The sequence below is a fragment of the Paralichthys olivaceus genome, chromosome 12 (genome assembly GCF_024713975.1).
Source record: "Paralichthys olivaceus isolate ysfri-2021 chromosome 12, ASM2471397v2, whole genome shotgun sequence".
NCBI lineage: Eukaryota > Metazoa > Chordata > Actinopteri > Pleuronectiformes > Paralichthyidae > Paralichthys > Paralichthys olivaceus.
The window spans coordinates 15,768,575-15,791,109 of record NC_091104.1 but is presented as its reverse complement, the minus strand read 5'-3'; the positions used below and the strand labels follow the sequence as shown (position 1 = coordinate 15,791,109).

General features: G+C 42.6%; 5 protein-coding genes across 11 annotated transcripts; 1 reads left to right on the top strand and 4 right to left on the bottom strand.

The window, feature by feature from the left end:
* Window positions 1–89: 89 nt before the first annotated feature.
* Window positions 90–5,075, bottom strand: LOC109627906 (jun dimerization protein 2-like). Of its 2 annotated transcripts, XM_069535340.1 has the most exons (5): window positions 4,724–4,872; window positions 4,493–4,610; window positions 2,227–2,444; window positions 643–747; window positions 225–547 (listed from the first exon to the last, which is right to left on the bottom strand). In XM_069535340.1, exons 1-5 carry the CDS (start codon window positions 4,823–4,825, stop codon window positions 362–364), a joined length of 729 nt encoding a protein of 242 aa, XP_069391441.1. In that variant the 5' UTR covers window positions 4,826–4,872; the 3' UTR covers window positions 225–361. The 2 variants fall into 2 exon arrangements, with proteins under 2 accessions (XP_069391440.1, XP_069391441.1); XM_069535339.1 differs by having other exon boundaries at window positions 90–547; window positions 4,493–5,075.
* A 370-nt stretch (window positions 5,076–5,445) lies between these two features.
* LOC109627836 (protein c-Fos-like) lies at window positions 5,446–9,485 on the bottom strand. Its single transcript, XM_020084651.2, has 4 exons — window positions 8,153–9,485; window positions 7,268–7,495; window positions 6,842–6,949; window positions 5,446–6,742 (listed from the first exon to the last, which is right to left on the bottom strand). The coding sequence occupies exons 1-4, from the start codon at window positions 8,297–8,299 to the stop codon at window positions 6,074–6,076; spliced, it is 1,152 nt and encodes a 383-aa protein (XP_019940210.1). The 5' UTR covers window positions 8,300–9,485; the 3' UTR covers window positions 5,446–6,073.
* Window positions 9,486–9,872: 387 nt separating this feature from the next.
* On the bottom strand, window positions 9,873–16,912 carry mlh3 (mutL homolog 3 (E. coli)). Of its 3 annotated transcripts, none has more exons than XM_020085241.2 (12): window positions 14,107–16,912; window positions 13,229–13,360; window positions 13,070–13,143; window positions 12,889–12,993; window positions 12,711–12,795; window positions 12,560–12,628; window positions 12,359–12,467; window positions 10,744–10,903; window positions 10,606–10,629; window positions 10,425–10,503; window positions 10,175–10,326; window positions 9,873–10,076 (listed from the first exon to the last, which is right to left on the bottom strand). In XM_020085241.2, the coding sequence occupies exons 1-12, from the start codon at window positions 16,622–16,624 to the stop codon at window positions 10,005–10,007; spliced, it is 3,579 nt and encodes a 1,192-aa protein (XP_019940800.2). In that variant the 5' UTR covers window positions 16,625–16,912; the 3' UTR covers window positions 9,873–10,004. The 3 variants fall into 3 exon arrangements, with proteins under 3 accessions (XP_019940800.2, XP_019940801.2, XP_019940802.2); XM_020085242.2 differs by having other exon boundaries at window positions 13,259–13,360; XM_020085243.2 differs by lacking the exon at window positions 13,229–13,360.
* A 452-nt stretch (window positions 16,913–17,364) lies between these two features.
* LOC109628115 (trichohyalin-like) lies at window positions 17,365–22,429 on the top strand. 3 transcript variants are annotated; one of them, XM_069535335.1, is made up of 4 exons: window positions 19,370–19,507; window positions 20,245–21,558; window positions 21,705–21,808; window positions 22,287–22,429. In XM_069535335.1, the coding sequence occupies exons 2-3, from the start codon at window positions 20,323–20,325 to the stop codon at window positions 21,759–21,761; spliced, it is 1,293 nt and encodes a 430-aa protein (XP_069391436.1). In that variant the 5' UTR covers window positions 19,370–19,507; window positions 20,245–20,322; the 3' UTR covers window positions 21,762–21,808; window positions 22,287–22,429. The 3 variants fall into 3 exon arrangements, with proteins under 3 accessions (XP_069391437.1, XP_069391436.1, XP_069391434.1); XM_069535336.1 differs by lacking the exons at window positions 19,370–19,507; window positions 22,287–22,429 and adding an exon at window positions 17,365–17,488 and having other exon boundaries at window positions 21,705–21,900; XM_069535333.1 differs by lacking the exon at window positions 22,287–22,429 and having other exon boundaries at window positions 21,705–21,900.
* acyp1 (acylphosphatase 1, erythrocyte (common) type) lies at window positions 18,005–19,365 on the bottom strand. 2 transcript variants are annotated; one of them, XM_020085044.2, is made up of 3 exons: window positions 19,243–19,365; window positions 19,001–19,088; window positions 18,005–18,386 (listed from the first exon to the last, which is right to left on the bottom strand). In XM_020085044.2, the coding sequence occupies exons 2-3, from the start codon at window positions 19,079–19,081 to the stop codon at window positions 18,171–18,173; spliced, it is 297 nt and encodes a 98-aa protein (XP_019940603.1). In that variant the 5' UTR covers window positions 19,082–19,088; window positions 19,243–19,365; the 3' UTR covers window positions 18,005–18,170. The 2 variants fall into 2 exon arrangements, with proteins under 2 accessions (XP_019940603.1, XP_019940601.1); XM_020085042.1 differs by lacking the exon at window positions 19,243–19,365 and having other exon boundaries at window positions 19,001–19,236.
* Window positions 22,430–22,535: the final 106 nt, after the last annotated feature.

Sequence of the window (22,535 nt, the reverse complement as noted above, 5' to 3'; positions counted from 1 at the left end):
CTCTCCGGACATCCTCCGGATGTCATGATTGAAGATAGCTGTAATGAATCAATTCCGTTTTGGCTAACGGCTAAAGTTCAGGGGATATAAAGTAGAAAATCTGCCATAAAACAACAAGCTGAATGTAAGATAACGTGTTGTGTGTTTTCGTTTAGTGGCTCTGATGACCAAATTGAAAAGTTTGATTTATCTGCCATAACAACATCCAATCATACTGGATCCTCATATTGTGCCGCGACGCTCCGTGTCTTTAAGGTACGAGGGCTCCACTGATTCTCCTCCGTGACGGAGGCCCAGAGAGCTAAGTGCTGCTTGTTGGCTGCTTCTTCTCAGCTGCCGTCTGCACGAACCCGTCGCACCTTCACTTGTCCTCCAGCTGCTGCAGCAGGGGGTTTGCCTCGCTCTCTGGGGTTTTGACGCTATCTGTCCTGACAATACAAGTGGGGCGGTGGCGGTTGAGCATGAGGATGAGTTGCTGGCGCTCCATCTTCAGCTCCTCAATCTGCGCTTTGAGGTCGGAATTTAACATCTCCAGTCGCTCCGATTCCTGTCAGAGGACGGAGCAGTAAGGAAGAAACACTGGATTTATGAAGGAATGATTGCAGTACAACAGATTATCATTATCTGGGCAGTGTCTTTCACCTTTTGTAGATAATCTGTCCTCTCTTTCTTTTTGTTTCGACATCGAGCTGCAGCCACTTTGTTCTTCTCTCGCCTTCGTTTCCTCCTCTCGTCTTCATCGTCTCTCTAAAGAGCAGAGCGGGTGGGGGGGGGGGGGGTTGACAGCATGTTAAAGTATGAAGGACCTGCAGCTCCAAGTGTAGGAGTAAAAAAGTTATATAAAGTGAACGTTGAACTAAAAACAGACATACAATTTATGTCTGACTGTATCTCTCTACTGTGACATTAATGACTGCTTCAGTGGTTGAACATGAGTCTACATGATAAATTATGGGAAACTATTGAGTTACTATTCTATTTAAATAAGGAAGAAGGTTTGTAGTCCAAATCCCTTTCTGTTCGGAGTTTGCATGTTCGTGTCTGTGTGGATTTTTTCACCACAGTCCAAAGACATGCTTTGGATTCAGATCAGGTTGACTGGAGACTCTAAATTGACCATAGGTGTGAATGTGAGGGTGAATGGTTGTTTGTCTGTGCATGAAGGCCATATGATAGGCTGGCGAGCTGTCCAGGGTGCACCCTGCCCCTGCATCACGTCTTACAGGAAAAGATGTAAAGGTAATGGAGAATGAGCTTGAACTACATATATATTCAGATATTTCTGTCAGTGTGACTATCCACATGTTACACAGTGTAAACACATTTCATTCTGGCACAGAAAGACAAATCTTAAGACAAGACTTAAACCCTTCTAACATAAAGACACAAAGCTCTGATGTAAGTATATGTCGTCCTCATGCATGATGCTACAACAGCAGCCAACTTTGTCAGTCAGTGTATACCTCGTCCTTTTACCCTTTCTCTAAAACAACTCAAACAAATAAAAGCCTTTTAGATTCCATTTTAAAGACCCCTCCCACCCAGCTAAATCCCCTTTTCACTTCTCCCCCTCTCATAAGACACTGAAAAGTGTAAAAACAAGAACAAGCAGGTTCCAGAAAAGTACTAACTGTCTGCTGTTTTTAATAAAGGGCAGTGAAGCAGATGTTTTTGTATCACGCAATGAATCTAGTTGATCTGCTGTTGTTTAAATAGGTTTTATTTATTCAAATTGGTTTGGGGATTTTTTTATTTCATAATTTTTAATGGCTTGGGTTGTATTTGTGTGTTTTATATGTTTATACATGTTTTAAACTCAATGATATATTTTGAGTGTGTGCATTTTTTCCTGCTGTTTAAATGATCTCGCCGAGACAAATTCCATCTAACTTTGTCAACATGGCTATAAAGTATTGACTCTTGAACCCAAAAGATCCCTGGACAGTGAGGGTGGAGAGACAGAAACAAGCCCCACAATGTCCACTAGGAGGTCTTGTTGACTAAGATATGACACAATACTCTAACAGCAAATGAGCGTTTATGATATACAGTATAAGATAGATTTTGTTTTTGTCAGCATTCCCATCCAATACAAATAACACATAAATATGCCAGTAGTAACTGACCTATAATGGGCAGGTTTGAGTTAAAAACTCTAAATATATTTTTACATGTGCAGATGTTTAAGAGTTGTTGGTTTCCATCTGCTCAATGTGTCCTGTTTACCTCCGTTTTGATGACTAGGGGCCTTTTCCCCAGACTGTCCAGGAAGTGCAGCGGTGAGAGCATCGTCCCAAACTCCTGGAGGTCACCAAATTTGAGCTTGTCAGTCAGCGTGGTGGCTGAGATCCCGGCCAGCGGGCCCAGGCTGGGCAGGGAGCCTGCTGTCACAGAGGGATCTGGGATTTGTCCTGGCATCGCGTCAGACTCGGTCGTGACCACAGCTACGAGGCAGAGGCAGAAAATGGGAGACAGACTCAGAACGTAGCCAGATCAATGAAAAATCATGAAAAACTGTCTGCTCTGCTTGTTATAAAACACACCGGGAGCATAGTTTATGTTACGAAGGTTGGAAACAGCCATTTTCCATAAAAAATAGACGTCCAAGTGTTTTATTTGACCTGCCGTTTGATAAAGGGCCTCGAGAAGGTTTTTTCCCCAGGTGGAGGACTTTCCTTTACTGTGATGAATGGCCGCTCTGTTAAAGTTGCCGGATGCTGAGGCTGCTCTCATTATGCTATTTCATTATTTTTTCTGGAATTGATATACAAACATTTACAAGAGTCCTGGCAAGAATTTACCTTACTTAATGTCCAAAAGCCAAAAGAAAGATGAACAGAGTAGAAACCAGACAGACACAAATTCCTCTTAATTCCAGGGGGAGCTAAAGCTGAACTTTGCCAAGAAATATCCATTAGCTTTGATTTTCTCCTTATGAGACATCATGTCGGTGGAATACGGCTGCCAACAGAATAACAAGAGAATAATGTGTTGAAGATTGAAATTTAACATGTTTTCTTTTGTTTATCCCGATGAAAGCCTTAAAGATGGCACTGTTTTCTTGTGTTTTGCACTAAAAAGATTTCTGTTCAGTTTGATACTGATGAATATCTTGATTTGGAACATATCTCTGCAGACAATGAGGGACGTGTGAGCAAAGCCAGTCAAAGACACAGGAAATTACTGCAACAGCTCAGCAGATTTCCAGCCCACATGACAAAGCCAAAAATGACTATTTAAGGTCAATTATCCCTTTAGCCCACATTATAGGAATAAACGGGCAGAGACATTAGAAAACTAATAACTGAAATAAACTGAGCTGCTGACCCCTGTGAGGTTAAGGGGAAGAGTTTATGTGTCAAATATGCAGCGCTGCAGACTGTGAACTTTACAGGAGACGTGAGAATAACTTTCCATTTTTACACTTCCCCCCCAAAACTGCAGGTCAAAAAGGAAAGAGCGGAAATGTGCCGACCCGGCCAGTGTCACATGAGAGCCAGAGGCAACGTTTTGGATTTTAAAACTGGTGCAACTGGTGTGAAATTTATAGTAGGGGTAATTTGGAATTAGCTACAGACTTTTATATTGTGGTTTGACATTCGAATGATGCCAGAGCTAAATCGAAAACCACCTTAAACGCCTGAATCTCAAATAAAAATATATTTCATTTAAAGAAAAGGATTCCCACACACACACACAATTAGACCAAAGTTAAAAACAAAACCACCTAATGCCACAAATCTCTAATATCTTGAATAAAAAGGATTCCCCTGCACACAATGATGAGAACCATTTAGGTTTATTAGGGTTCAAGGTGTAAGTGTGATTGAAACAGCTATTCAACATTATCTTGGAACGGTTCTAACTTATTATTATTATTATAGCCTGAGGATACAAGGAATCAGTTCACTTACACTGAACTGTATCATCATTGTGTTCTGCACTGTTTCATAGGAAAGAACTGTTTATTTCATGTTGTGTGAGAACTTGATGAATACATGTACATGCAGCTGGAGCCTCTGGTCAACTTGAAAGCGGAAGTTTTTCTTCAGTGCGGCAACAATTTATCTTACGTAACTTTGTGATTCCATCACAGAGCCGCAGTGTGAAAAACGTTACAACGCGTCTGTCAATAAAACCCCGTGTTTTTAAGATCCACTCTGCGGCACAATGCAAACACCACACTGCACTAAAACACAGGGACATTTTGTTCTGTATTGTGCAAGACGTGGGTCCATGTCAGAGCAGCATGCAAACAAAAGAGGAGCGATCTTTTCTGCGGCATGTTCGCTCAGATGTCACCTTTACTTTCAACGCCGCGAAACGCGTAAAAGTGGCGGAATGCGCAAAAACGCAGCGTAAAAGCGCAAACGTCCCCGCAGAGCTGCCCCGTGTCTGCACGGCTACTACATGCTCGCCATGACCGATGCGAGGCGCGCCAATAAACTCACCATTAAAAAAAGAAAGCATCAAGAAGTTTGTCTGTACCGACCTGACTTGGATCCCAGGTGCAACAAATGTCCTTTCTTCTGCTCAGCCGAGGGTCGAGAGTAGATTTTAAAAAGTGGGAACCGTTGCATCAGCCCGATTGTTTCAAACGTGATCCCAATCTGGGAGGATTTGGGAATGCGGAAATCAGGCGATGCCAGCCAAACGTAAGCAGCAGCAGCAGCAGCAGGGATGTAAAAGTAACATAGTGGGGGCAGAAGTGGGGAAGACTTACCGCTCCTCCCATCAAGATACACTGAGGCTGCACTACTGCTGCAATGTGGCTCAGATGGAGGCCTCCACAGGCTGCACTGCAACATGCACCACCACCGCTCATCTACTGTGAGTAATCATCACGCACAAACACAAACGATCAGTCATTTTAAAAATCCAAAGTCACGTTCGACTTAACTCTGCCGTCCACGTTAGATACATGCTGTGAGACCATGTGACAAAATATGATACGGTGGCCCTGAGGAGCAAATCACACAACTCAATTGTAAGTAAGAAAACACAAGAGTAAATAAGAAAACACAACTGTGAATAAGAAAATACTACTGTGAATAAAAAAAGCACAACTGTAAATAACAAAACACAACAGTAAAAAAGAAAATACTACTATAAATGAGAAAATACAACTCTAATAACAAAACACAACAGTAAATAAAACACAAAGGCAAATCACAAAACATAACCATTTACAAAAACACCATTAACTGCTTACAGAAAAGGCAGGTAGCTGCTATTGACAAGGCTCTTAGCTGATCACATGTGTTTCATGATTTGTTGTTGTTTTTTCTTATTTGCTGTCATTTTCTTATTTGCGGTTGTGTTTTGTAATTCAACCTTATGATTTGCTCAGGGCCTGCACATTCTGATTTAATATACTGGAACACTTTAAGTTTAACATACAATTTTAATATTTTCATATTGGATTCCTCAGAGACAAACACCAGCACCACTCTGACTGTAGATTTATTGATAAGTATTCAGCAGCATAGATAAGCAATCAATGCTCATTCGACTCATTTTTTCCAATTTAACAAATAAAACAAAAATCTGAAAGGTAAAAAAATAAACCATAAGTTACATCTTGATAAGATATACAGTTTATATATAGCACTGGATGTTTTCATGGAAAACTTTCAACATTGTAACAATGAGCTCAAACCACAGTTGATGACATTGAGGTATGCAGGTACTCAACATGGATGTATGTGTAAATACAACATTTACAGCAATCAATACACTATTGACACCAAAACACAAAACCATACTGTAACATTTAATTCCACGTTACGTCTTAGATCTAGGAACAGATCAGATATATATGAGCTTTGAAAATTATTTGGAATTTCTCTGCATGCGTTTTTTAAAACGGAAACTTTTCAGTCCCTCCTGTTCAAATAAAAGCCATGCTTTTAGCTACATCAGTGTATCGGCTATGTGTCCGGAGAAAGTTTATACGTTTTCTTTGTCACACACGAGACATTTCATGAATGTATCCCTTCAAGTGTTACATCATACTGTGGCATACATTGTTCATTGTTCAGATAGCAACCCGCAAACAGAAAACCTCTGTACATTATAAGGCCAGGAGAGTTGGAGAGTTGAGGATATCAACAGACTCAGCTTTGCCCCCTCCACCTTTATTGCTGTCCAGCCCCTCTGGCACAGAGTCCAGCTCAGGACACGCAAACGTGAACACAGACAGGTAGCTGCTGCAGGTGGGGGTGGACGTCACCACGGGAGTGCTGAGAGGCTCCAGATCGCTCGACACAGACTTGTACAGGGTCTCCCAGTCTGAGACCCCGAGGGAGCTGCTGAGATCTATGTCTGGCACGGACCGAGCCGTCTCCATGGGCGTTTTCTCCTCCAGACTGGGCAGCATAGCGTCCAGCAGCCCCTCCTTAATGTCCAGGGAGGGCTCAAGATCACAGATGTTGATTTCAGCACTGGCACACAGCAAGATATTGGAGTTCCCAGAGATGGCTGTGCATGGATCGCTGGGGATGTCCATGTCCTGAAGCGAAGGAGCCTCCTGGGTGCCATCCTCTGGAAGTCTGTCCTCGTCTGGACTGGGCAGTAGCTCTAAGGATGCTGCGGGCTCCTGGAAAATAGCCTCCAGCTCTTCGGACATTTGGCATGCGGGTTTATGTGTTGCAAGGATGAATTCAAGGCGCTCCTTCTCTTTCAGCAGGTTGGCTATTTCCGTCTCCAGGGCTGCTTTTTCCTCCTCCAGCTTGTCTGTCTCCTTCAGATAGAGCGACATCCAGAATCATCCACATGGTAAAAAACACACACAACAGTGGGTGCAAATGATAGCTGAGTAAATGCATCACTGTTTACTTACAACTTGCAGTGTGTCTGTGAGTTCCCTCCGTCTGTTGCGACACTTTGCTGCAGCCATTTTATTCCTCTCCCTCCTTATCCTCTTTTTCTCCTCCTCCTCGGGAGAGAGCTGGGATGTGAAATAAATAATTCAGTTATTGCCATGAAGAATCCAGCCATTCCACCTCCTAATCCACAACATCCGTTTTCACCCTCTGAAAAATGGCAAAAGCATGTTTCGCTGCAATGCGTCTAAAAATAGACCATTGTTGCAGACTTGCTGTGACCTGAATATAAATTGACTGCTGAAGGAAGGCACACAGCCAGCTCAAGGCACCACAGCAGCATGCACAATAGCACTGTTGCACACAAGGAATTCAGATTGTAATGTAAATTCACACTGTTGACAGGTCTGTGGCAGGTGTAGACATCGTCCGGGCTGACCTACCTGCTCGGCTTTCCCCTTCCTGGCAGCATTTTTCCCCTTGCTCCTGCCTGCTTTGGGTGCTGTGTGGTGGGAGCTCTGCGGCTCCTTGGCTTGTTTGCTACCCAGAGACGGGGAGACAGATGTGATGATCGTAGGCTGGACCATCCACTGGAAATCTGGGGTAGAGGAAATTGCAGTGACTGTCGGCACAAACTGAGCGTCCTGAAAGCTCACATCTCGGCCAACCTCCTGGAACAAATGGAATGAATCAACAAAGAGGATTACAATATGTTGTTTTCTTATTATTATTATTATATTTCCATGCTATCTGTTTTAAAAATAATATTTTTCACAATGACAGTCATTAATTAAACCCACCAATCATATGTTAAGAGTGTAAAACGGAGGGGAGCCTGCATGTGTTATGTTTTCTTGAAGTATACCTGACCAGAAATAGCTTCCTCCAGATCAATAGGCTATTTGACTTTATCATTGTGTCTGACGTCAGCACTGACGCAGGGATGCTGTGGAGTCTCCTGAATGGATTTTTATTTTTCTCAATGAACCGCTGCATCAACACGCTCGCATCTTTTCGGTCCCAGGACGTCAGAATCATAACAAGTCGAGCCACAGTGCAATTCTGTCACATTTGCACCTGCGCTCGTGTATAGTTCGAATACACATTAATATATGGATTGAGGGTGGGGGGGTGACGTTAAAAAAAATAGATGCCAGTTTATTAAAATCTTATCAATCAGTTCCCCCCCCACCCCCACAGATTAAAAAGCATGAGGGTCTGCAGTCAGTCTGGGGGTCCCATTAAAGAAACACACAGGTCGTTAGATGCGTGTGTAAACGGGGCTGGGCTAAGTGCTGAATATATGTGATCAACGAATCCATTCATACCTTTGCACTGCTCTCTGAGGAGGAGGCTGGAGAGCTCGCCTCCTCTGGCGGCGTCTTCTGGCACAGCGTCCCGGCAGGAGGAGACTCTGTCCGGCGTGTGGTGGGCGACACCGCGTCCATGTCAGGCGTCAAGTTGATATGAAGCATCACGAGGGAGGGAGGAGGAGAGGGAGAAAAAAAAGAGATGTCAAAGCCCCCAATCAAAGGCAAATATGACTGTGGCCTTCCGCGGGGCAGAGCGCGCGCGGCTCTGTTCTCCAGGTATCTACCTGGCAACTGGACGACTAGAATGAAAGCCCCTCCTTTTATGCTCTGCTAGAATTTTATGAATGAACCAAGACTGTACCATTCACGACGGAGGAGGGGGGGCAGATCTGACAGGTCTAGCCTATATATTCTGGAATAACAAAAGCTTTACATTGAAATGAATTCCCCTGATTTCATTTAGTATCATTTCTTATATGTGATCACGAATTCATTGTCACACGAAAACCAAACGCCCCCTCCCCAAATATCAGCTTCTTGTGGGGGGAGAAACGTGAGCCTATTTATAAATGAACGTATGAAACCATTTCCTGCGTGAAGAAAGCTGTGATGTTCTGGCGCATTCATGAAATCAAGGGTAAACCTGGGACTTGGCAAAAAAAAGAAAAAAATCACTGTTTACAAGCTGATTTCATTGCAACACATTTTAAAACGACCGTTTGAAAAATGCAGAAGCATTTGTCGACAATATCTCACACATGAAATCGTCCTGAATGAGCAGCCTCCACGATGGATGCCCTGACAGACAACAGACAGACATCAGCACTGTCTTTTCCTCTGATAAGGATCGAGGGCTGCTGGCAGACATAATGAAATGCTGCTGAATTGTTTACTTGGGGGGAGGAGGAGGAGGAGGAGGTGGTGGTGGTGGTGAGGAGCAGGGGTTGGACATGTGGGGGCGGAAAAATTCGCGTGACACGACCCGGAACTGTGAGGGCGGGGTGTGGGGGGTTAGCGTCACCATCCTTCACTCCCATCACAACATAAAGCACCACAGAGGAAAGATGTTGTTTTCCTCCTGATCCCTGAAGTTTTCCATCATATTCAACAGTGAGAAAACTAGAAATCCACTCAGAGAGTCTCTGCACCTGCCCTGTGTGTTTTCCATAGTTTCCAACATTATCACTCACATGTTAAGTGTGTTATTATCGCTGAAGAACACATCTTAATATTTAATAATGCAATCTGTGACTGAATTGAAGATCACCTGACTTTGGGATGTGGCCATTGAAGAACAAGTTGGAGGGTTTGAACAGTTTTCTCCTATGATCCATCCGAGTTGACTGAGCTGTGTATTAAAGGTTTTGACATATTTAACCCAATTAGACATTTTCTTTTATCTGTTTCTTGAACAGGTTCTTATACACAGTTGCTGCTCTTCTGTGTCATCACATGGAAGTTTTTTTTATTCGAGATGATTCTTTAACACAAATAATAAAATATGAAAACGATTTTCAGTCACAAAAAAGGCTGTGATGAAAGGTTTAGGAATATTCACTACAATGTACCTTTTTCTACTTTCTTGATGATGCATCACACACCATCAGTGTTTATTTTAGTATTTCCTCTTGTTTTCTTACATATCATGACAATGTCGTATTTATATCCATTTAAATACTAAACTTTCCCTAATTTACAGTTGCTTTACAAAACAAAAGGATTCAACAGCAGGGCATTCAGGGGAATCTGACTCTTTTAGCCATTTAATAAGTTCATATTTAGAATTTTTTTTTACATTTAATTTCACTGACAATAAATAAAATATTTAATATAAAATACACACATACACAATACAATAAACACCCTTTTATCTATTGCCATATAGTTCCCATGCTTTATGCATTCTTCTCAGCTTCTGGAGATTTGGTTTCTTTAATTCCTGCAGAGACAAGAATATTTAGTCACCACCTGATATAAGGGCTGTAAAAGGTCTTAAATCATAAATTTAGTCCAAAGTGTGCTACTCCATCATAGTACCTTCTGGTCTTTGTCCAAATGGAGGATGTCAACAAGTGGAATCATGGAGGGGCGGCCATGGGCGCACTGGAAGGGCAGCTTGCAGGTAGATAAGGATGATACCAAGCAGTTGCATTCAATGCTGCTCAGGCTGTGGTTGAATTTGATGGCACCTGTTTAATGCACACACGTAAATAAATCACCAGTGTTAAGATTTGAAGCTGAGCACTGGAGAAAAAAAGACACTCTGTGGTGGAGAGTATAACTGTACCATGACATGCTATGGAGGCAAGCACTTTCAACACAGTGAGAGGCAACGTTCCTCTCACTCTACCAGCTGAGCGGAGCAACTGAAACAGTAAAAGAAGCGATACGTTTGACCATTTATCGAACAGTGAGACTGTTTCTGCATCACAAACGTTTAGGAGGCAGAAAGACACTTTCATGCTTACCTCAATCTGCTCTCGAAGATACTCCTGGAATGAGAGAAAAGATGAACATAAGGGAACAAAATTGTAAAACCATCACTTGGCTTGGCTAAGTGTGCGATAGCGTAAATGATGTGGATACTGAGGTTCCACACATCTTACCTCAATTATAGGCTTAATTACAGATGGTCTCCCTCGCTTAAGCTCATTACTCTCCCTTTCCACAAAGCACAGTGGTACCTTCCCCACAAACACTTGTGTATCTGCTGCCTCTGAGAATGTCACTTCCAAGCCCAGATTCTGGAAATGTGGCTGACAGGACCTGTAGGAGAAACAATGCGTGAAATGTTGTTTTAATCAATGTTATGGTAAGACATGCACAGATTGGGAAAAACTCTTAACTGTTTCACTTGTCAGCTGAAGTCAGTAAAGAACAGAAAGAGGCTGTGTGCTCTAAAGAAGGCTGCATTGTGTGGTTTGACAGAATTCAAAGTAATGTTCCCATGTGCGAGGCAGCGGCATCAGAATCATTGCCATCCCGTCCAAATCAGCCAGAGATCTTGGAAGTGGATCCAGAAACCGGCGATCCAGAAGTACTTTACAGGCTGTTCTCAGACAGAGGCATGCTGAAATAATATTCTGACAAAACAGAGTCCAAGAAAAATAGAGGTAATAACAGGAACTTTTCTTCCTCAGTTTAATAGATTAAACAGAGGCTTTTTCCACTGTATCTTGCAGGAAATCTGGTTTACACTATTAGTACAGGCACAGGAGTAATGACACTACTGACTGATGACATGGGCTGAAGTGCTACGCTACAGCCCTGAGTTAGGACAGGGGTGAAATGAGGCTGCGTCACAGCACCCAGCCTTTTTTGTCATCTTTACTGCTGCCATCCTTCACCTCATTGCCAAAATCTGCTGCCGGGAGTCTCGGCTGTTCTACAGAGCAGACAGCAGGCTGTTAAATCCCCAACCAGTTCGGAGAGTCAGTAAATCCATCAAGCAGTGACAACATCATTACACAAAAGTAAGAAAAACACCTGTGGATCCTTAACAGCTTCAACAAGACAAAAAGTTCCTGAATAGTGAGGACGCGTGTTTTTGGCAACATTCTCTCCTGAAAATCAAATACTGACTTAACTTCCCCCGAGGGATGACTTACTATTGGTTGTAGGAATGTTTATCATTAACTGTTTACCGACAATAAGAATATTGACTGATTAATACCATCAGTTGTCACAGTTGACAAACTGAGCAGCAGACTGTAACTATCTCTGAATAATAAGTGGAAAACTGCTGAGGACACGTACAAGGTTGACTCTCGTGCACATTGTGTAAAGCTAAAGCAGAAAGTTATGCCTCACCTGCCGAAGATGCTAAAAACTTGGAACTCTGGCTGTTTTGACGATCCATCAGGCCAAAAAGCAGAATGGATTTCTACTGACTGAGGGAGATGGCAGAGCAGCGCTGCAGGTGTGTGATGAATGAATCCTCATGTTCTACTATTTATGCTGCTCTTTGCACTTGTAAAAATTGATCACTTGTTAAAAAAAATTCCATTGGTATTATAACTTTTTAATCTTGATGGTTAATGGTTAATCATCAGCTAATGAGCATTGGGTCTAAACAAAATCTACATCCCCAGTTGTTTGACCTGTCTATAGATACTTTTAACTTTATCCTCTCAAAATCAATTGTATCAGCCTTTAAGTTATTCTGCTGGTTTTACAGGCACAAGTGGCTTTGCGTTGAAAATGTAGAGTTGATAAACTCACCTAAGCAGCCTTAGCTCCCCTTCCGTCACATGTATCTCAAGAGGTGGCAAAATGTTTGACGAACGCAGACGTCTCTCCCCTGGTGCGTTTGGGTCATCCTCATAGGAATCTGGAACAGCACATATGGTTGTGTACTAGCATCACATTGACATACTTTTGAATCCAACATTTAATTCTCAATTGTTGTTTTATTTTTTTTACCTGCAACAAGATTTTCAAGTCGTATTCTCTCATGTGCAGCATGTTGATCCACCAGCACCAGAAGATTTTCTGTAGTTTCAATGTAAAGATGCACAAATATAAAACATCGGTAAAGCAACAAATGACAAAACAGTGAAGTTTGGGTCTGTACCTTTAGTTTCAGGTCGTGCTGCCGGTTCTTCATTTTGTGTATTGATAAGACACGCAAGGAACTTCTTATCCACTTGATGAATAACCTGTAGGGTAATAAAATAGCAGTTACTACAATATATCAGTGAAGACCAACAAAAAACATTTTGTCTGAATTATTTAAAACAAGAGAAATGTGCCTTCATTGATTGAATCATGGCCTTGGAAAAGCGGTATGGAAACAGGATGTTGTGAATCTTCACAGAGAGTCCATCCGCTTGTCCACTTGATATGTCCACGCCCACCTGTAGACAAAGTTAATTATGAATCACTAAAAACAAGCAAAAGTTCACAGATGCATTAAAAGTCATCATTGTTTACCATGGGAGGTTGGACGAACACGGGATTACTCCACTTTGAGTACAATGAGGAAAGTGAATTCTCACCACCGTCACCTGTGAGTTCAGACGAGAGCACATGCAAACACAAACAAGCTGGTATCCATCATTTTGTACATGAAGTGTGTGTTAGGGCCCTTACAGTCTACAGTCTGATCTGTCTGTGAGGTACCTCTGCCATCAAGCCCTGAACTAATCACTCTCTCAGTCCTGGATTTAGACAGGAAGGGCAAAACGAGATCCACCTGAAATGGGTAACACCTGTACTCCATCCCTACGTGAACATGGAAATAAACATGGCTGAGGTTGATCCATCCCACATAAATCAGCTTTTTAAGTTGAAGCAATCACAGTGAAGAGTATTTTTCTTATTGATGACTACTCATATTTTTCCACCAGGGCCCAATGTATATAAATGTGAGTTTGTAAATGAATTGTACTAACAAAACCTTTGGAATCGTTCCAGTAGATTGTCCCGGGTAGCTGCGACACACCAGCAGGCGCTACACTGTAATCGACTGGGGCAACTGCTACAATCAAAACAGTCAACGAGAAGTTGTATTCAACAATAAAAAGATTCAAATTGGTATACTTAGTCTTTGCCAAGTGTCTGGAAACATCTAAGTCAGATGCTTCATCCACATTGTTCACATCAGAAAATGATTGAGCCATAACAGTTTCTCTCAGTGAAATCCAAACTCTTTTTTTCCAACTCTCTCTCTCTCTCATTTGTTTCCACCTCCGTCTTCCTAGAACAACCCAAGTGCAATGTTGCCAGACTCTTAGCAAAGACCCAGGAAAACTATTTCAGCATTTTATTGGTAAAAAAATCACTTTTATTACACATTACTTGTAGCAGTTGTGCCATAAGATTACATTGTAGCCACTGCTGCCGCCTCGTGGCTGTCGGCGTAGGTAATCTACTGTAAGTAGCATTTATTTACACAACCACATTTATAAAAAGAGGTCCCAGGTTGAAGAATTCCCCTTTAACTCTATAAATTATGTCAACTAACGTACCTGTCTCAGAGATGACGCTAACGGCCATATTGGTGACATCAGATGTACAACGCACTTGAGTTTCTTCTTCTGGGTCCTCGTATTTGCTAAGACCAGTCACTCTGTTGACGTAAACTGTCTTTCCCACTGATGCATCGTAGTGATGGAGCCAGTCACCTGATGTTGTATCCTCTTCCTTCTCAACCTGCTGAGCGATTGTCTTACAACCCGAGGCTGGTTCAGGGTCCAGTGAAGGGTCACAGGGATTCTCGTTGTTATTGCTGTCTTGGATGTCATTACCACCTGTGACTACCTGTGAGTTAGTCCCAGAGATGTCCACTGACACTTTAGAGTCCACTGGCTCGTGTTGTTTCAAATGGCAGAGTTTAGCCGCCAAAGATTTTTTGCCTTTATTCTGAGCTGAGTGTGGTTTTAGCTGAGTGAAACCTGAGAGGGTTGGGGGACTTTGGAGACTGCTCTGTGTCTCATTTTCTCTTGTCTCTGTATCACCACCATCTACCTGATTTTTCTGAAAAACCAACAAATTCTGCTGGTTCAAAATTGGGCGGTTTGTCTGAGGGAGCTGAGAATTGTTTTCAATACGAGTCTCCAGAGAGGATAATTTTGATTCTTTAGATTTACCAAATATTCTTCTAAACTTATCAAGAGATCCAGACTCATTCCATAAAGACAACCTTTGACAAGATCCAATTCTGGGGATCTTTGAGGGAACGACGGGAGCAAAGTCGTTGCATCGTCTTCGAGAACATCTGTCAGGGCCTGTAACCAGTGAAATTTTGCACTTGGATGTAAATGATGTCTCCGCTGCTCTCTGTGCTGGATTCTGCTGCTGAAATACTGACTTGTTGATTTGGGATGGGTGCTGATCCTGCAGATTTGGATGAATGAATGGATCAGACACGCTGATCTTTCTGTTACTAATTAAAGGTCTGTGTCCTCCTGCACCCTGACAGGACAGTAGTAACTGCTCAGTGCTGTTTAGATCAGGCTGAATATGTTGAGTGATGCTTAATCCTAGATCTTTTCTTCTTCTTTTTGTAAATTGTGTTTTTTCACTCTCTGGGGAAGCTGAAACACATAAAATCTGAGCGTTACTGGATGGTTTCTCCTCTTCCTCAGTGATGTCTTTATCAGATGCAAGTTCCGGTTGAGTCAAATCACACTGCGGCTCATCTCTACAGTCTTTGTGTACACATTCTTCATGTTGTGTCTTTTCCAAATCATTTGCAGGTCTCTTATCAGCCTTGTATTCGCTGCACTCAAGCAGACCAGACTCCCGGCAAACACCGTCCTCCGAAACACAGAAATCTTTGCGTGGACGATACACAGATTCAGAGGCCAGCTTCATTCCAATACTGTGATCTAGTGTGGAAGCACTGTGACCCTCTCTGGATGTATTGTCCATACTAATCTGTGCAGGAGATATAGCGTCCAAATCAACCTGAAAAAGCACAGCTATCAAGTTCTCTCTGCTCAGAAAACCCTTCACTGCCTCTTCTATGCAGAACAAAATGCCATCCCAATCTTTCACCTCGATCAACGTCTTAGCAGGCTCAAGACAGATGTCGTACTCCGAGTAAGGGCACTTGATGTTGATGATGTATACTCCATTCAGCTCTTGGCTCCGTTTATGCTTTGGACTCCTGATGGCAGACTGCCCATCGGGACTGTCGTTTCTCTGATTAGTGCTGCTCAGTCTGCGCAGGAGAAAGTTCAACAACTTGTGTATGCGTGTTTTCAACAGCAGTCTGCCATTCACGTACAGGAACTGTAAGCTGTTGTTGTAGTGGCCCTCTTTGCCGATGTAGCCAGTCACTTCAAACTGCCCGTGCGTGTGGCTGATTTCTCCCAGTTTCTGTGCTCGCTCAGTGCCGTGTATCTGAGCAAACCTGTGGTGAGTGTTCCTGGCTTTGCTGAGCTGCACCACCATGGCTCCGGTGCAGTCATTCCTCAGGGTGACGGACACAGAGGGATGCATCAGAGAAATGGCCTCCACTCTGTGTCTGATCCTCTCTCCCTCCAGGACAGCGTCCACCCTCTTCCTCCGGACCGGCATGCTGTGGAAGAAGTTACTGATGACGACGGTGGTGCCCGCAGAGGGTCGAGCAGCCTCTGCCTCAAACACACGGAGGCCTTTGCCGCTCTTGAAAACCTTCACGTGTGTTTTCACTGACGACCTGGTGCGGGACGTGATCTCAACAAGTGTGGATAAAGCAAAAATACTCGCCAGGGCTTCTCCTCTGAAACCGTAGCACCGGAGATCATCCAGGTCTTCCAGGGAGCTGCATTTGCTCGTGTGGTATCTGTTTCCCACACGCTCCATGTCCTCGGCGCTCATGCCGTCCCCGTTGTCGATGACCTGCACTTTGAGGGACTCCATGTCCACCCGGACCCCCACACAGGTGGCCCCTGCATCGATGCTGTTCAGGACGAGCTCCTCCACGCACTGCTGGAGGGAGGGGATGGAGACACCGGAGCGGAGCGTCTCCTGAACCTCTCCGGGCAAACACTTAATCATAGCGTCCGTAACGTCCAGTCATCTCGCTGTGTTTATCCACCGACCTAAACCGACACGATACAAGGAGACGACTCGTTAACTGTCAGTTAGCCCCTAACGTCCAGTAACTTCCGCCATTAGCTTAACGTTAGCTGCCTCCTTTAGCGCCAACGCTTTTAAAACCGTGACATATTTATAAAAACTTACATAAAACTAAAAACGCTAAGCTAAAGCTACAACCTGAGTGACAACAACCTCTACTGTTGTTTACAGTCAACGTGGAACACTAAGAGAGTAGCGCAGCTAACGTCCAAGGCTAACCGCGCCATCTGCTGTTCAGGAGGACGCACTGCATCTTCTTTTTCCGGCGGTCAATGGAAAACAACCATTCATTTTATTTTGTATACTGCCCCCTGCTGTACGAAAACTGTTATCTCATGTGTTTATCAACCGAGTTTATATTTTCTCTGTATTTGTTCAGTTAAGTAAAAATCTCACCTATTTCCTGGAGCCGAGCAGGTTTCCGCTTCTTCTTTCTTGTTTTTCCCTCCAGACTCCATTTCATTTCCATTTTCTCTGTAAGAACGACTCTTTCTTTCCTACAAATAGAAAGTCAGTAAATCTATCTTCAGATGTGACCACTGGCTCCACTGTTTTTGCTTCATAACATCATTGAGCAACACGATTTTATCAACAGTTTGATTTGGTCACAGCAGGAAAAGTCCTGGTGGAACAGGTGTTAGCAATAACACTAAAGAGGAGCCAGCCTGACAAGACAGTGACAGAGTCAGTAGAACACAGGAACATGAAGCTAAAGCAAATTAAATGAACACATCATAATTACTACTATTAGCTGGTGCTGCTGTCATCAATAACACTATGTCTGTAAGTATCACTCATTGTTTTCATTATAACAATCAGTCTGACAGAGCTTGAATATGACAGTTACACAACTGGTCCTGGTCTCTCTCTCTTCTCTTTCTTTCACCCACCTCTCCTCTCTCCACCATTTTCTCCTCTCGCCCCGACCGGTCAAGGAAGATGTCCGAGTTTTTCTCTCTCCGCTCGTTTCACCTGTGAGTTTCATGTTAAAATGTTTGTGACCATCTCACCCGTCTTACTGCCAAGACGCTGTACTAATCCTGACATTTATTTTGGGACTCTACGTGAGTATTTCCCAAATGGATCAAATCAACACAAATTGAAGATTCAGTGATTCTACATCTTTGTCAGCATTTCTCCAAAGTCATTAACAGAGATCAGTCCTTGCCAAAGGAGGGCAGCAGCTTCCTAGTGAGCGTACAACTCATGTTCCTCTAAATGCTCTTTTCTCTGTTTTCTGTTCTGCCACAAATATCCCCTTATCGCTCTTACCACAATAAACATTCAAACAATGTGAAATCTGCTGAAATGGTTTTTCCATTTATTATATTGTACATGTTAAGAACACTTAACATACACTTATTTTCAACAAATTATATGAGTTACATTCCAGCCAGTAAAAAGACTAAATAAATAAACACATCTGCTTTAAAGTTAACACCACAGTCACAATCTATGGGTTGTCTTATTTTACTATGTTAAAAGATGAGTGATCTAGGCTGTCAACTGTCTTCTCGTTCTTGAACTCCGCCTTGCTGATGTGGGACTTGGGGCTCCCGGTGGATTTCAACCACTCTTGCATTTCGTTCACCTTGCTGCGGGGCCCTTGTAACTGCCCCTGAACTGTTCCTGAGTCTGTGTTTTGGACCCATCCAACCAGGCCAAGCTTCTTCCCCTCTGCCTGGAAAATGAAACAGAGTGATGATGGGTAACGAAGCTGGACTTGGATACGTGTGATTTGGAAGGAGTAAAAATACAGTTCAGAAAGTCTTGTGGCTATTTGACAGACTAATAATACTGCCTAATAAATGGTGACACCAAACTATTAATACCAAACACTGTATTGAGTATTGCTGCTGCGTTCAATAATTACGTCATCAAATTATACAAAATAAGCATTTGTTATTTATCATTAAAAAAATCTGGTGTTTTAAAAGGCTTGTGGATTTTAAAATAATTAAAAGAGCAGGTAAACGATGATCACTTCATAAATCAGGACGCCCCTCAACGTAGGCTATTGTGCATAAGCTTTAAAAAATATACAATTTTACGACAGGCATCGATATAAGTTAGTTTGGCTTTGTATTTCTTGATAAGTACTATTATTATTCATTAATTAATTAATTATGATATTCGATCCTTGGAACAACCCAAAGAAAACACATATTAGTAAAACAGAATCTAAACATTACACATTGAACATAAGTAGCAAAAATAAATCTTAACTCAAAGTCAGTCTTCATCAGTGAGGATGCAAAGTGCTGATGAAGGACTAAGCTAGCTCGTCAAACTTACTTGAGTGTATTTCCGGAAAAAAACACCCTGAACTCTGCCAAAAACTTCATAATCCACCGAGACGAGGTGTTCAGTGGACATGCTGGACCTGGAGGAGGAACAAGACAGTGGAGGTGAGTGCATCATGCAGGTGCTCCATCGCAGCTACAAGCTAAGCTAACACCGTTCATGTGCATTCAAACGACGAGCAGCTCTTGCTAAAGAGCAGCTTTAGCTTCGTGCTCAGTTCGCAGCAGAATCACCTGGAAGTCGCTGGGAGGCTGTGACGTCAACAAGCGGGTCTGACAGTTTTAAAACATCCGGGACTCTGCTCCAGGAAGTGACGTCTCACGGACCTATCAGAGAACCCCTTGGTTTCCAGGCAACAAGTGTAAACGTTGGAGGACAGAGCGCCGCAGCAGACAGCTCTGGAATTTATACATTCATTTATAAATTCATTTATAATCAGTGGGACACTTGAGAGGATCTTATCTTTATGGATTTTACAGAATTACAAATGTTGCTCTGGTGAGTAGAGTTTAATATTCTTCCTCCTGAACTCTTTTCATCTCGTGAGCAAATCCTCTGTGTGTTGTTCTATTGAGGTTTCTGATTATTTGCTTCTTTAAATCAATGCTGTTTGTGGAATGAAACGATGACAGACTTGACACATGTTTCAGATCAAGATCATCAAGGCAATAATAATAATAACTGAAGTCTCCATTACACTGAGGGTTACGCTGTTAGTGGGACAGTTCATTCTTTCTGTTTAAAATAGCAGATGACAAAACTACCTTCACTCACTGTGAACTTACTTTCATGTTCTGGGGCTGTGGACTGCATCACATGTTCTTCTCTCCTTCACCAACACCTCGTTGATTATTTCTATTCAAGCCCCGTAAAGGAGTTTTTAACTGGTTATGAAACGGTCTTATTTTGACATCGCTGCCTCTTTATGACCTTCAACAACAAATGAGACAATCGGGAAGAATATCGACTTTGTGTGGAATGTCCCCAGGATAGTGGTAGGGGTTTACATTTTGATTTAATAAAAGCATTGTTTGAAGATTGGAGTGATTTGGTATCATGTGTTTTTGTGGAGGAATGGGGGTCTGTCTAGTTCAATGTAGAGGCCCCCATGGTCCCTTTTACCTGGGGCCCCCAAAGTTCCTGAAAACTCTCCTGGATATCACCAAGATCTTTCTTTAAGTTGTCCTCTAAACCTTTTCTCTGACTTTACTTTGTTTGTCATTTTATTCCTTTAGAAATAAAAAAAGGCAGCTGGTTGTGTATGAAGCAACAGGTCATCCTCAAAGACGTGAGCTTCAACAGCAGATGAAGTCATGAGTACGCGCACAAGAGGAAGGCTCACAGGACAAAGGCAAGGCAACACTCAAACACAACAGGATGTTGTACCTGGAAGGGGAGCGGATGGAGTAGACTGCCCTTTTCCAAATAAGCCCCTTTGCCACAGAAGACCCTTCAACCCCAGGACACAAGACTTGCTTGATCTGAAGGATTTTGAAAAAATTACTATTACAAAACCACCAAGAGGCTCAGTGTTGCCCCAGGATCATCATTTAAATGACATCGGAGAGACCACAGGATCCCAGCATAGAAGAAAAGACTCACACAGACTATCCAGTGGAGAAGATCAGGTCGCCCGAGCAATCCAAGCAAAAAAAGTAATGATACAGGAAACGCTGTTGAGGGTTGAGGAAAAACTAAGACAAAAGATCAATGGTGTTGAGGCTACTACTAGTAATGATGAGTTAAAGAGAGAGGAGAGGAGAGGCAGGGGACAACCAGAGCGGGCAAAAGCTCAGACAAACACCAGGCTGCTGATCCAGGAAAGACGACAACAGGATTTTAAGCAACTTGGGAGGAGGCAAGATCAGCAGCCTAAAGACAAGATGAAGGGTCCACAAGAAGAAGAGGGGGGCAGATGGAAAAGAAGGGAGACAAAAGTTGCAGAGCGTCCCCATAACATCTCAGTCATCAAGCAAAAAGTGAGTGGAGAGCAGAACAAATTGAGATGGAAGAATGTGAAAGAGCATACCGGACGAAAAGGGGATGAAAAAGATCATTTCACTGGAAGAGAGGCCAGTTTGAGGCCACAGGACAGAATAGAGGAAGGAAAAGACAGAGAGCAAAAGAAAACGTCTACAGGTTGGACAGAGGAAAAGAAATACAGGCAAAAAACATATGAGGACATGCAAAGTTATATTGAACAAGACATGCCTCAAATAAATCAAACTGCCGATACACTGGTAGAAGAAAACCACCGAGGTGAGGAACGTAGAATATCGAGGAAATCCTCTCTCCCACCAGTTTCAAGTCCTCCCACCAGAAGACCACTGAGGGAGGAGCTGGAAGTCGAGAGCTCAGACTCCAGCTCGAAGCTTCTCCCTTGTGGAAACTGCAACAGAACGTTTGCGAGTGAAAGGTTGGAGAAGCATTTGCAAATCTGTAAAAAGAGGAAACCATCTCGTCAAGTCTTCAGCTCCTACGCTCACAGACTCAAAGGATCTGCCAATGGGGAGTATATGAAATCCCACAGCAGAAGCAAGACTCCAGAGGTAGGACATTAAACATTGTTACATTAAAACAACGTTCACCCTGATGATGTGCAGTGATGTCACCGTGGGTTTTCTTTGGTTTGGAGATGACAGTTTTGTTTGTGTGTGGTTTGAAAGACAATCTGTTTTTAATGTCTTTTGTTCAGGTTATAAAGAAAAAGAGCCAAAGACAAAACAACAAGTCAAAAACAAAGAATGTGTAGCAGCAGAGTGGACTCCCGGCTGGAAACTCAACGCAAAAACGGTTCAAGTGAGTCGACCCAAAGGGAGACGACGCTGTGGCCCTGGACCAGCTGAATACAGAAAGGCACCATCTTGTTTTTGTCAATACAGTATCTGAATTCAGGGATTAAATTATGTTTGTAAATCCAATGGGAAATTGTCAAAGCATCATCTGAACTCTTCAGAAATGTAGTTTTAAAGATAAGTGCAGTCTAAAGAAAACGTTCTGCATTTAATTCTTCAATGAAAAGTTTAGAATTTAATAACTAATAAAACATCATAGTTTATTTGTTGTATTTTGAGTAAAATCTGTGATGCTCAGAGTCAGGGGCGTTACATTTACAATTTGATGGTGCAGAACTATCAAAGTAGTCATTAAAGATAGTTGGGAAGGTTGTGTTCATTTTATAGTCTTAAAATTAGTAAAGGTTTTGCAAGTGTATTTTGCAGTTTATTTCATATTCTTTAATACCTGATGATATTCAGTCTAAATGCTGACATTACAGGTGCAAGCATACTTCAATCAGAAGAGACTTCTGGGTCCTCCTCCCAGGGTCTGCTCACTGGTTGGATTGGATTATTGTAAACACCCTACAATCAGCGTGCAAGAAGTGGTGGGAAGAGGGAGATGGAAATGTGAATGAATGGGAGGAAGACAAAGTTCGCCTGAACTGACGCCAAGATTAGTTTCCTCAGAGTTTCCTCACTCTCAGGCCTTTAATTTGATCTCTAAATCTGTTCATATAAACTATCAG

Excerpts from the sequence above, each read along its gene's own strand:
- LOC109627906 (XM_069535339.1), bottom strand. The coding sequence starts at position 4,808 with ATGTTGCAGTGCAGCCTGTGGAGGCCTCCATCTGAGCCACATTGCAGC. Across the intron at positions 748-2,226 it reads CCCTAGTCATCAAAACGGAG|AGAGACGATGAAGACGAGAG; the intron begins GTAAACAGGACA and ends TCTGCTCTTTAG. Across the intron at positions 548-642 it reads GGACAGATTATCTACAAAAG|GAATCGGAGCGACTGGAGAT; the intron begins GTGAAAGACACT and ends GTCCTCTGACAG.
- LOC109627836 (XM_020084651.2), bottom strand. The coding sequence starts at position 8,299 with ATGCTTCATATCAACTTGACGCCTGACATGGACGCGGTGTCGCCCACC. Across the intron at positions 7,496-8,152 it reads CCTCAGAGAGCAGTGCAAAG|GAGGTTGGCCGAGATGTGAG; the intron begins GTATGAATGGAT and ends CATTTGTTCCAG. Across the intron at positions 6,743-6,841 it reads TCACAGACACACTGCAAGTT|GAGACAGACAAGCTGGAGGA; the intron begins GTAAGTAAACAG and ends CTCTATCTGAAG.
- mlh3 (XM_020085241.2), bottom strand. The coding sequence starts at position 16,624 with ATGATTAAGTGTTTGCCCGGAGAGGTTCAGGAGACGCTCCGCTCCGGT. Across the intron at positions 12,796-12,888 it reads CCATGATTCAATCAATGAAG|GTTATTCATCAAGTGGATAA; the intron begins GCACATTTCTCT and ends ATTACCCTACAG. Across the intron at positions 12,468-12,559 it reads ACTTGAAAATCTTGTTGCAG|ATTCCTATGAGGATGACCCA; the intron begins GTAAAAAAAATA and ends GTGCTGTTCCAG.
- acyp1 (XM_020085042.1), bottom strand. The coding sequence starts at position 19,126 with ATGATGCACTCACCTCCACTGTCTTGTTCCTCCTCCAGGTCCAGCATG. Across the intron at positions 18,387-19,000 it reads TTTTCCGGAAATACACTCAA|GCAGAGGGGAAGAAGCTTGG; the intron begins GTAAGTTTGACG and ends TTCATTTTCCAG.
- LOC109628115 (XM_069535335.1), top strand. The coding sequence starts at position 20,323 with ATGAGTACGCGCACAAGAGGAAGGCTCACAGGACAAAGGCAAGGCAAC. Across the intron at positions 21,559-21,704 it reads GCAGAAGCAAGACTCCAGAG|GTTATAAAGAAAAAGAGCCA; the intron begins GTAGGACATTAA and ends TCTTTTGTTCAG.